Genomic DNA, 13,626 nt, shown 5'->3' on the forward strand with positions numbered 1-13,626 from the left:
GGTGTCGGCTGGGGGGCGGCTTCCTTCCTCTTAGGAGGTCGGGGGGCCTTTTCGCTTTTGTTCCTTCCCCAGACATGGGTGCCCGGTGGGGCAGGAACAAAGTCTGATCGGTTTTGAGCAACCTCTTCTGGCACATACGTTCGAAGGTTGTAGGTGCCCCAGTTACCCAGATCAAGGGTAGTGGTTGGGGCACCTTTCATGGTCACCAGGACTTGCCTGGTTTGGGTCTTCCCCTTCGACATTCGGGAAGCCTGCACGACCTGTGGGTGTGAAGCGATCAGCTCCACATCGTACGAGACTGAGAAGCCAAGTAGCACCATCTTGGTTCTCTTTTCCTCGGGACTTAGTGGGGAAAGACTCACTTTTCTCCCATCAGTTAGCTCCTTCGTTTCCCGGAGGAAATTCAGGGTAGCTTGATCTTTGGGCATTATGATCATGCCCTGATCTCGGGCGACCCGGATCGACAACCGGATTTTCCGTTGCAACTCCAATGCCCTGACCAATTGGTAGGCATTGTCGAAGCCTTCGGGTTTAGCTGGCACTTTGAACTGGGTGAAGCGTTTAGGGGGTCCCGACTCTTCATCAGAGTCGGTATCCGGCCTCGGACGCTTCGGCCCGCCCTTTCGGCTTTCGGGCTTGTTTGAGGAGGCAGGAGCTGATGCGGCTGGTTCAGCCTGCTCTCCCCTCTCAGTCGGGGAGGCCGTCTGTGGACTCAGGGGCCTCCCTGGCTTAGCTGCTGGCCTGGAGAGGCCAGCTCGCGAGTCAAGATCTTTGACTATTCGGTGGACAGACCCATTGGCTTCGGTCTTGTCCACCTTAGCAGCAGGGGTGACAGTGTCATCCTGTGCTTGGGGCTTTCTTTTGCCACCGGAAGGCGCATATGCCTTCATGGTGACTACCGTGGTCTGGGCCTTGCGCGGTTCGTCAACTGTAAGTTCAGTCTGTGGGGGGTGTTTGATTGTTTTTTCCATGAATTGGTAAGTGCTTCATCCTCTCACGCCCCCACCCACCACGGAGTCCAACAAGGGGAAGCTGAGTGTCAGAACCAGTGTCTAACAGCAACAGGAGTGATGAGAGGATATACGCAGCCAATAGCCATTGTGACGGCACTCACGGACCATTGTGAGTGCCAATGGCGGCATGACTGCTTGACCCTAGCCTCCCGGGGGAGACCAGCTGATTGACCGTGACCGGGCCGGGATCAGGCCGCCTGTCTTGCTGGAATAGAGGACCAAAGAGGCGTGTTGCTAGCCGCAGGGCGTACTCGTTCATGGCATCGCTCAACCTCCAGGACTCCCGTCTCCACAGCGCACAAGGCTGCCACGCACGGCAAACGCGTGGGTAGGTGTAAACCCCTGGGGAGAGACCAGAGGGGATGCCCTTCCACCTACGAGACATCATTGTTTGGAGCCTTTTTGCTCAGCCCTCTGAGGCAGCCACCCAAAGGTTGCTTCACCGCAGTGAGGGAAGAGGAGTCTTGCACTTTTACCAGGCAGTTCCTTTCATCCCTCTGAAGCAACCACCCAAAGGTTGTTTCACCTCAGTGAGGAAGGAAAGGACCTGTGTCTTTTCAAAGTAGTTCCCCCTTCCCTCTAAAACAGCCACCCAAAGGCTGTTTCACCTCAGTGAGGGAAGGGAGGTTTTGCGTTCTTGTCAGGCACTTCCTTTCGTTCCCCTGAAGCAACCACCCAAAGGTTGTTTCACCTCTGTGAGGAAGGAAAGGACCTGTGTCTTTTCGAGGTGGTTCACCCTTCCCTCTAAAACAGCCACCCAAAGGCTGTTTCACCTCAGTGAGGGAAGGGAGGTTTTGCGTTCTTGCCAGGCAGTTCCTTACATTCCTCTGAGGCAACCACCCAAAGGTTGTTTCACCTCAGTGAGGAAGGAAAGGACCTGTGTCTTTTCAAAGTGTTTCCCCCTTCCCTCATAAGCAGCCATCCAAAGGCTGTTTCACCTCAGTGAGGGAAGGGGGGTTTTGTCCTTTTTGTCAGCTGGTTCCTTTCATCCCTCTGAAGCAACCATCCAAAGGTTGTTTCACCTCAGTGAGGGGGGGGGGGGCGGTACTCGAAAACCATTCCGGACGTCTAGACGGGAGCGGTCGCCTGTGTGAAGGGCAGGGCCACAAACCGACCGAGAAGCGGGGCGGCACGGGGAATGGTTACCCCGGCGGCCCCCGGCCGGCTGCGTGACGCGAGCCCGCGACCTTTGCCGTGCCCGAGTTGAAGGGGGCAAACAGTATCTTGGGGAGAAGATAGTTGCCCGCAGCCCCCCCCCCCCCCCCAGTTGACGCCCCTGCCCTCTTTCCTCTCCCTCCCTCTCTCTCTTTCTCTCTTACTCTCCCCCCCCTCTCTCACTTTCTTTCTGCTTCCCTCGCCCCTCTCTCTCTTAGGTGAGTCATTTCAGCTTTTTCTTGCCGGGGGGGGGGGGGGGGGGGTGAGCAGGCGAGCGAAGTGAATATGAATAATAAGAAAATTGGGGCATTTTAAAACTATAACCTGACTATATAGACTATATAAGTATAGTATAGTATAAAATTTAAAAATTGTGGTCATGGGGGAGTGGGGGGCAAACAAGACATTGAGGGGGGCAAACAGAACACGTTAACGAGTCAGCATTAGTCGGGACAGGCCGACTAATCCCTTATCTCTCTCTCTCTCTCTCTCTCTCTCTCTCTCTCTCTCTCTCTCTCTCTCTCTCTCTCTCTCTCTCTCTCTCTCTCTCTCTCTCTCTCTCTCTCTCTCTCTCCTCTCTCCTCTCTCCTCTCTCCTCTCTCCTCTCTCCTCTCTCCTCTCTCCTCTCTCCTCTCTCCTCTCTCCTCTCTCCTCTCTCCTCTCTCCCTTCCTCCCTCAGTGAATATTGATATCTAACAGGAAGCTTGTTTTTTTGCAGAAATAATACAGATTTGATTACATGATTTGTTTATTATACTCAGAATATCTTGATAACCAGTATCATAAAAATATAAATTTCGGTTACCGACATAACAGATGAAAATGCCGTTTGCAGTTAAGAATTTCAGAACAACAAATTGCCTTTTCCTTGGTCAGAGTTAATGATTTAAATATTTCCGACTTATGAATGAACTAGCTTATAGGTTCAGTTAAGACGCGAGGGTGTAGGTTATTCTGCTGGTTATAACGATGCTGTAATATTCCGCTTTGTGAAAAAACATAGCTGGCAACTGCTTTTTGTTAAGGCTCGCAACGTCACTCAGTTGGACTGAGGTAGTAGTAGTCTGTTGGCTCTCTAGGCGAGAACAGAAAACATATACTTGCTGCATCAAGATGTTGCGCTCCATTCTACAACGTAATGCTTTGATAAGGGCAGCTTCAAAGCATAACATACCAACTGCTGCAGCTTTTTCGAATGCTGCTATTCCACAACCGATTACATCGCCCGACATACAGTATACAGGGGTAAGGAAAAAAGATTGGTAAAGGCGAAGTGGTTAGGTAGGTATTATTTTAGTTTTACACAGCCATACAATTTTGCTGTCATTATTCCTTCTCTTAATTATCACCGCTGTAATATACCTGAATCACTTGTTATGTTTCGTTGCAAATTATGTAAATGAAAATAGTAGCGTTTACGAAGTGACCTTGCCACTCGGATAAAATATATTACTCCAGCTATTCATGGGCTGTCTACAAACATCGCCGTATGAACCAGAAACCTTCCTAACCCGGTGGCTTCACCTCCATGACCCTATCCAATTTCCCTCCAGGGGGCTCCGCCCCAGGGCCCCCACCCAATCGCCGTGGACTTCATTTCTGGCGTTATATTTTCCCTACGCAGAGTATTTCATGTGTTAGTGTAGTTTTTCTCTGATTATTGTTGTCATTACATTTTCCTGTAAATGTATATCAAAGTATTACGTGTTGCACAGCTTTATTACTATCATTAATATCAACTTACAAAGGTAGTTCCGTAGATGAAAAGTATTTCGGTCAGTTTGTCCCTTTCAGACAATTTTTACCATGTATTACATGGATGTGGGAAACTGAAACCACATCTCTTAGAGTAATAACAAATATATTTTGGATTGTCTGTAACAATGAACATGAATAATTATTGACATAAAAACGGATTAATGGAGTATCCGTTTAATATATTGATGCAGTTATAAAGTTCTGATTGGCGTGGCAAAGCGTGTAAGATGTATTTTTTTTCGACAAGGTAACTTCCGTTTACGTATGCTTGCAAAATATTTTTTGTTGACCATGTATGATCGTTCAGATTTACTAATAGCTCCTGCATGTGGAATATTGTCGAAGTAACTCGGCGGATGATAAATTTTATTTGAACCAATGAACTTTTAAGCGATTCGTAAATAGTTGAATAATATAATATAATGATAAATCCCGCGAATATAATCTTTACATTACTTTAATTTTCAAACTTCCATCGCTTCCCCCTGTGGTAAGTCTAGAGGTCGGACATACCTTGCTTAATGTCGAAAATTGGCAAAAATGACAGTAACCTGTGAGAGGTTCAAGATAGGCTTACGCATTAGCGTGTCATTTATTCAGTGACTTTTATTTTGATATCGGATATATTGTATGTTATTCAAAGTTGGCGCGTAATTAATTCTCGATGAGCTTGTGTGGGAAAAAAATTACTTTTGTATGTAAGGATAAGTAGGTAATTATGATAATTGTGATAAATTTTCCTGTGAAAGCCGGCCACATGAAGATAAGAGGACTGATAATGAGCACACTAACTAGAAAGAAACAAAACAACGAGTGTAGTAAAACTCCAGATATCAAGGTCACCACATGTTGCCAAGTGGATCTCGCAGAAGAGTCATGCTTGAAAGTCAAAAGAGATAAATTTCATCTGGAAGTTGTGCTTCATGCGGGAAATACGGGATTAAGATTCGTTCATAGGCAATCTTAAAGTTTGACAATAAACAATAAAGTAAAAGGATTTTGCAATTTCTATCTGTTAAGATTTTTTGGGGAACAGGAAACTGTTGTCGCTTGTGTGTGTGTGTGTATATATGTATGTATGTATGTATGTATGTATGTATATATATATATATTTAAGAAATAAATTTTATAAATATATATATGTTTATATGTATGTATATATTATATATGTGTGTATGTATATTTATATATATGTGTGTGTGTGTGTGTGTGTGTGTGTGTGTGTGTGTGTGTGTGTGTGTGTGTGTGTGTGTGTGTGTGTGTATGTATGTCTATTTATATATATGTGTGTGTATGTCTATTTATATATATGTATGTGTATATATCTATTTATATATATGTATGTGTATATATCTATTTATATTTATATATATGTATGTGTATATATCTATTTATATTTATATATATGTGTATATGTCTATATATATGTGTATGTCTATTTATATGTGTATGTCTATTTATATATATATATATATGTGTGTGTATGTCTATTTATATATATGTGTGTGTGTGTATGTCTATTTATATATATGTGTGTGTATGTCTGTTTATATATATATGTGTGTGTGTGTGTATGTCTATTTATATATATATATGTGTGTGTATGTCTATTTATATATATATGTGTGTGTATGTCTATTTATATATATATGCGTGTGTGTATGTCTATTTATATATATGCGTGTGTGTATGTCTATTTATATATATGTGTGTGTGTATGTCTATTTATATATATGTGTGTGTGTGTATGTCTCTTTATATATATGTGTGTGTATGTCTATTTATATATATATGTGTGTGTGTATGTCTATTTATATATATGTGTGTGTATGTCTATTTATATATATATATATGTGTGTGTATGTCTATTTATATATATGTGTGTGTATGTCTCTTTATATATATATGTGTGTGTGTATGTCTCTTTATATATATGTGTGTGTATGTCTATTTATATATATATATATGTGTGTATGTCTATTTATATATATATATGTGTGTATGTCTATTTATATATATATGTGTGTGTGTGTCTCTTTATATATACATGTGTGTGTATGTCTATTTATATATATGTGTGTGTGTATGTCTATTTATATATATATGTGTGTGTATGTCTATTTATATATATATGTGTGTGTATGTCTATTTATATATATATGTGTGTGTGTGTATGTCTATTTATATATATATATATGTGTGTGTATGTCTATTAATATATATATGCGTGTGTGTATGTCTATTTATATATATATGCGTGTGTGTATGTCTATTTATATATATGCGTGTGTGTATGTCTATTTATATATATGTGTGTGTGTATGTCTATTTATATATATGTGTGTGTGTATGTGTATACATATTTTTTTGTTTGGAATTAGACCAGAAAATTTGGAGGACGGTGTAAAAAGTTTGCGTCACGCATAATGTTACTGGGAAGAAGCGTTATCCTACAAGGAACAAGGGATGAAGCTTTTTGACTTGCGATGATTAATAGCAGTTTATAACTAGACAAGATGTGGCGTCGTAATATAGTTACGTTTGAAAGCCATTACGGAAACCGGTAATTCTATGAATACGTAACTTGCAGACATGAATGTTCGTAATTGTACTTATAAGACGGTAATTACACCATAGACATTGGATCAAATGACCGTGTACGACTTGACTAACAGGTTTTGTGATTCAGTGGGGATCCAAGAGCTAGCTTGTGGGAAACAACCGGTTTTATGGAGGACCAAGATTTTTTTTTTTTTTTTTTTTTTTAACAAATTTATAGAAGGGTACATTCAGAAGGATGCATTCATAATTGCTGTTCAGCAGTCCTTTATACATATGAAACCAAGAAGTTATTTTGTCTAGCGCACACTTGAGATTTCAAACTGAGGAATGGGAATGCCATAGCGAGTAGGTTTGGATATAGGGAGACGAAGTAGAGATAACGCCGGGGCATGAAGGTTGGCGGTGGGACAAGGCAGCTGTTCCACAGGATTGTCGCTCGAAGGTCAGTCCACTAGTTAGCCAAGACTTTCGGTATAATTAATACGTTATGGAATACACAATGAGCATGTTTGTATAACTTGGAGGTTATCATTGTAGATGACATAACAGGTTTTCGTTAAATAAAGGAAATTCTCTGGGATTTTTTTTTTTTTTTTTCTCATGCTTATCAGGCCGAATCAGTTTTTAGTATGGCTATTCAGTATATGTAGCCGTTTCATATGGTGTCCATGACCTTGACTTTTCCTCTCAACCACCTATCCCATCCGCATGACATCCATATCATATCATATGCTATTAATATGCACATCTCTTTAAGGTATTCATCAATAATGAATTTCACAAGGCTGAAAGTGGCCGACAGTTTCCAACTGTCAACCCAGCAACAGGAGAAGTCATTGCAATGGTTGAAGAAGGAGATAAAGTAAGTCATTTGGTTTTATTAGATTGGAAATGAATACTAGTGATCTATGATATTTAGTAAGAATTCTATAAACTTCATCATTCAATGTTTCTCATCATCACAATCGCTGTTACAGGCCGATGTAGAGAAGGCTGTGAAGGCTGCTCGTAAAGCCTTTTCTCTGAACTCGGAATGGAGGCAGATGGATGCCTATGATCGGGGCCAGCTTTGTATAGGCTGGCTGACCTGATGGAGCGTGACAGGGTCTACCTTGCTGTAAGTGGTAGTCACCAATTGGTTTTGACAAATGTGTCAAATATTTTATTTGAGCAATTTAGTTTTTCTTGACATTATTTGGTATAGTGTTTGGCAACAATGTCTTGAAACTTTTTTAGCAACAAAATGGAGTAGCTTAGCTTTAGTTTACATATTTCTCTATTTTTTCATTGTGTACTTTTTGTTTATCATATATCACCATATCTTGTTCTTTTACATAAATGATTCCATATTTAGTTATGTTAACATTTTTATTTTTTACTTTAAGTATGTTAAAATTACAATTTCACTTCCACTTGCAGTTTTTGTTTTACAAGCATTGAAATTTGATGTATCCCATTGGACTTCCAGAGTCTGGAGACACTTGATAATGGCAAACCTTACACAAACTCAGTCATGGTGGATTTAGAGCTTTGTATTCGCAATATTCGCTACTTTGCTGGCTGGGCTGACAAAATTCATGGAAAAACCATTCCAACTGATGGCCCTCACTTTGCATACACACGACATGAACCTGTTGGTGTTTGTGGCCAGATCATTCCATGGAATTTCCCACTCCTCATGCAGGCATGGAAGTTAGGACCAGCACTTGCTACAGGTAGGATATAGCATTAAATGTGCGTTTTGATGTCTGGCTCCCAGCTTGAGTATAATGCAAATTCCTTTCTCTTTCTATATTATTTTGTAACAAAGATCACCTTAGTTGTCGTAACATTGATATTTTTAACTTTATATATTGTAAGTGAATGTAATCTTTCATGACAGGGATTTATATAACATTTTGCACTAATACAACTATTATTTTGTCATATTTAGGAAATACAGTTGTTATGAAGCTAGCAGAACAGACCCCACTTTCTGGCCTGCATGTGGCAAAATTAGTGGCTGAGGCTGGATTCCCACCTGGGGTGGTCAATGTTATCCCTGGTTTTGGCCCAACTGCTGGGGCTGCAATTGCCTCTCATATGGATGTAGACAAAGTAGCCTTTACAGGATCAACTGAGGTATGTGGTATCAGTTTTTAGTGATGTTCCATCCTTGCATTTGCTTTTTTTTTTTTTCAGATATGCAAATATTTGCATTAACTAATAGAAATAAAGAAAAGTATCATTTGAAGGGGAAGGCTGAGGGAAAACCAATTATTCTAAGTAGTAACCTGTCCCTCCAACCCAATGTATATGAATCTCTTTCTTATCAGTCTGTTTTGCAAGCCGTAAGCAGAGGAAGGACATGCATAGAAAGATGAATATATTTGATTTTAGTTATTCAATTTCCTTTGGTGAAACTCTTAAAATGTGTTCAGAATTAATCAGTAAAGGAAATAAAAGTCAGATAGTAATGAATGATGTAGAACAATCCAAATATAAGATTACATTAATTACAAAATGTAGAAATTATATGATGCTGGTACTTGAACTATGGAATATGGAATGGATTGGAATATTTGAGATTCACATTTGTGAATGTTAAAACAAAAAATTGGCCTTCCAGAAAGCAAAAATATACTTTCGTTCCATCTCTGGTATTTAATGAAATGTTGATTTTGAAAAATGCTAATGATAAGAAGTTGGGTGTAACTAAAATATTTGTATTATTACCAAGAATATAATGTCATAGATATACACCATGATTAAATTGTTTATTTATGAATAAAGTGGAAGCAGAATCTGCCTCAAGAAATATGGCTGACATTTTTTTTGAGGCTGAAGTTTTAATGCCTGAGGCTTTAATAAGATACTTTTAAATATCTTGCTAAGGCTTTTTAAAAGAGGTCCTCAAAGATTATGCAAAATTATTTATTCATTTCTTATGTCTTGTACTAGAGCTATTTATTTATTTTTTTTACATTTTACAAGATAAGTTTATATCATTCATTTATATATAATAGAATAAATTGAATTTCAAGCTCTAGGTGTAAAAGATTATCAACTTGTATAAACTGCACTCCAAGCCTATTCATTAATAGAAAAGGTGTGCATATGAAACCAGGCTGTAGAATACTTGATGCATAACCTTAAGAACAGAGGCCTTGTAAAGACGGCACTGATGAAAGTGGTCAGCAGTGCGCCAGGATCTGTACTTTAATGTGAAAGGAAGGTATCTTTCTCATTGATTCAAAGTGATGTCATTTGTTTCCTACATAATTTTGTTTTCACTTCTGTAGATTGGTCATCTTATCCAACAAGCTGCTGGTGCTAGCAACTTGAAGCGAGTAACTCTGGAATTGGGAGGCAAAAGTCCAAATATTATTTTTAAGGATGCTGACTTGGACTATGCAGTAGAGCAATCCCACTTTGGTGTTTTCTTTAACCAGGTAAATTGTTATGAGGTGAATTTTTCATGATTTCTCTTAACTACTGAAATTATTTTTTTGATGAAAGGTTCTGAAACTTAATTTCTTTGTATGCTAAGAATTTTAAATTCTTTATAGGGGCAGTGTTGCTGTGCTGGCACAAGGATCTTTGTAGAAGATGCAATTTATGATGAATTTGTGGAACGCAGTGTGGAACGTGCAAAAGTTCGTACAGTTGGTGATCCTTTTGATTTCAAAACTGAGCAGGGGCCACAGGTAAGACCATTGCTTTATATTTCTATATGAAATTAAAGGTGATTGTAAATAAAATTAATCGCTAATATTAATGCTATATGACAGTTAGATGTTGACTATCTTCAAAGGTGGATGGTGAACAAATGGACAAAGTCTTGGAAATGATTGATTCTGGCAAGAAGGAAGGTGCAAAGTTGGTTCATGGAGGAGCCCGTGTTGGGGAAAAAGGCTATTATATTGCACCTACAGTGTTTGCAGATGTGCAGGATAACATGCGTATTGCTACAGAAGAAGTAAGTGTGATTAGAATCTTTCAACATTTAGAGAATTGCTTTTGATAAAGCTATAAATTTAGCAGAGATGCTAATTCTTTTGATTTTTATGTGTAGAATTTTGCTGTATTCAGTCCTTATAAATATGCTGATATGTATTTTTTGTACTGTTTATGTAAACTTACATATACGCTATATCTAATGGGGAAGGTGTATCTGTACTACCACTTGTAATGACTTTGAATTTATTTTACTATTATTAAAAACAAAAATAATGCCTTGATCAGTGTTTGGTAAAAGTGCTCAAATAAATGTTATCTTGATTTACATTTATTATTTTTAAGAAATATATTTATAACTCCCTCTTTCATCCTCATTTTCTGGATATGGCTTATTAAGAAAATGTAAAAATCACTTTTTGGGTAAATTCGGAGGTTATTATCAGACTTCCTCAAGTAAAATTGGTTGCAAAATTTTCTTCATGTAACTACAAGTGAGGATCGTTAAAAAAAACAGGTTTCTGAAAAGGCAAATGTAAGATTACTTATATTTCTCATTATTTATTGTTTACCAGATTTTTGGACCAGTGCAACAGATTATGAAGTTTAGTGATGTCAGTGAGGTGATTGAGCGTGCAAATAATACTCCTTATGGACTAGCTGCTTCTGTGTTCACAAAGGATTTGGACAAAGCAAACATGTTTGCTCAAGGGCTACGTGCAGGAACTGTATGGTAAGGGTGATTAGTAGTTCCTTATTTTGTTTGTCATATTTTTGTTATAATTAAGACCCAAAAAATTGTATAGTATCTTATGAAATCCATTGGAAAGCTTTTTTCAATAACAAAGCCAATATTATAGAATTCTTGGAATAGATTAGAAACAGAAGCACACAGTAACTTTGAATGTAATGTTCCATATACTATTTTACATTCTTAATCATTTCTGCTTTTACCAAGCAGTATCCTGTAGAGGAATTATATGTATCTACAAGTATAACCTTAGTTTAAAGGAAAACAAATCTTATGATTTTAAACTTTAGGTCTTGTTATCTCACAAATATACTAACTACCTGGTACTTTGCTAGGAAGTTTTCCTCTTTTACAAAAAAGAAAAATGGCAAACATGTCAAGATGCTAGTTTTATGAATTAGGTTCTCCAATTTGGGTGTGCAGATCAGTATGAGATAAGAACCTTTTTTCTTCATGTTAAATTATTTCAGTTGGAAATCTAAGCTTAAATCTTCATTCACCTTTCAGGATCAATTGCTATGATGTTTTGAATGCCCAGACTCCCTTTGGAGGATACAAGATGTCAGGACAGGGGAGAGAGAACTCGGAGTATGCTCTGCAGAACTACACAGAAGTGAAGTGTGTCATTACCAAGTTGCCTGTCAAAAATGCCTAAGGTCTAAAGAAAATACAAAAATGAAAGTTTGAGCATTCATGCTCAAAAGGAAGTATTAAGATTTACAAGTATATGATATATGTAAAGGCATTCATTTAAAGGAAATGTTTCACATTTTCTCTAATTGATTTCCTGTCAGTTCAGAGTTTTAGATCGGTACATGATGCCAGATAGTATTTTAATGTACAATTTTTCCAAAGCCATTAGTTGACTGAAAATATTCAAAAAATAATTTGCAGCTTTAATAAGATTAACAAGTTTATACATTTTTTACAAGATGCTAGAAGAATTTGAAAAAAAAACTGGGATCATAATTGTTATGCTTCTCATATATTTTCTATGAGGCAGTTTTTTGAAGTATGTGGTAAAAAAAAGTAAAAAAAGTAAAAAAAAAAAAAAAAAAAAAAAAAATCATTTAATATCCTGCATGATAGGTTTATACATTATTTACCCCCCAATCACTTGTCCACCCTGTCAGTGGACCCTAAGGGGTAAACCTTTTTTCCTCCCCACATCTTTCAGGCCTCCCACATTAAAAAATGAAGATTTGTATCCATATTGCACAATGAGACTTGCCCCTTTATCAACTAGCCTCCTCGAAACGAACTCCTCTGGTTTACCAACCCCTGACTTTCCTTTGATCATGGCTCTGAACACTGTTGCTACACCCTCCTTAATACAAACTGTCAACTTGACCTGTCATACCATATCAACCCCCACTCTGTCAATGTCAGAAATGCTGGTGTTTTGGCCACCCAGCTAAACATTGTTGCTCCACAGCCTTCTCTTTGCCCAACCTGGTCATGACCGTTTGAACTGCCCTGCGTATATGTGCTAAATGCAATGGTTTCAATCTCATTCCTTATCTCGCCCCCTAGCTCTAATATCCATAACTCCCCATATGTCTGTCTCTATTCCTCGACGCATCTATCGCACCAGACAATTCAAACGTTTCCACCCCATCTCTAAACACACCCCTTCCCACATGTACATCTTTTACTCCTCAGATGCCTATCTTCTTTTCACCTCAATAAAAAATATTTTGCTTCCCAAACCTTCCCACCCAAACTCGTTGATTGATCCACAAGGATTCTTCTACACGGGTTTTCGTACTCAGACCTGATTTCTGTCATCCCATATCTTCCTACAATCCATCAATTATATATTTCCAAGAAACCTTCCTAACACATCCTCCAGTACCGATTCCAAATTATCATTTTATATCATCCCCTCACTCTATCACATCTATACTAATCCACCAAAAAACACCATACACTATACCTCACTTTCAAACCACTGTCCTTTGCACAATTATAAGCATCTTTCTTCGCCGTTGGATAACAGCTGTTTCAGTTTACCTTTCTCCTCTTTCCATTGGCTTTCATGCCTTCGAAACTTTACTTTCTCAACTTCAGCCACCATTCCTAATAGATTTCAACTGTCAAACCTTTCTATACCTTGACCTTTCTCTTTGCTCTCCTCCCCTTCTCTTTGCTCTCCTCCCCTTCATCTCAACTTTCATTGGTCAGTTCTGGATTACCTAACATATAATGATCACTTCCCTAACGCTATGCTGCTATGTCCACATCAAACCAACCACGTTTCTCACATATCCCAGCCACGGATTATTACCCACACTTTAAGACCTTGTATAATCGATGGCAATTTTTTTGGTCAAGTCTCCACACTAATAAATTACATACTGTAAAACTATTAATCTCCTGGTCAGCTCCATTCCATCGGAACAGACGTTGGGAGACGGCTCTCGCCCGCTTACGCATTGGCTACACCCGTCT

General features: G+C 38.6%; 1 protein-coding gene across 1 annotated transcript; it reads left to right on the forward strand.

The window, feature by feature from the left end:
* The first annotated feature begins 3,215 nt into the window (after positions 1-3,215).
* On the forward strand, positions 3,216-12,241 carry LOC125029622 (aldehyde dehydrogenase, mitochondrial-like). The gene is given in 11 exon segments (XM_047619605.1): positions 3,216-3,413; positions 7,246-7,350; positions 7,466-7,553; positions 7,556-7,605; positions 7,957-8,203; positions 8,422-8,609; positions 9,770-9,919; positions 10,037-10,174; positions 10,282-10,446; positions 11,000-11,157; positions 11,683-12,241. Coding segments are annotated over 11 exon segments (1,569 nt in total). The 5' UTR covers positions 3,216-3,281; the 3' UTR covers positions 11,831-12,241.
* Positions 12,242-13,626: the final 1,385 nt, after the last annotated feature.

Source organism: Penaeus chinensis, chromosome 10 (genome assembly GCF_019202785.1).
Source record: "Penaeus chinensis breed Huanghai No. 1 chromosome 10, ASM1920278v2, whole genome shotgun sequence".
NCBI classification, from domain to species: Eukaryota; Metazoa; Arthropoda; class Malacostraca; order Decapoda; family Penaeidae; genus Penaeus; species Penaeus chinensis.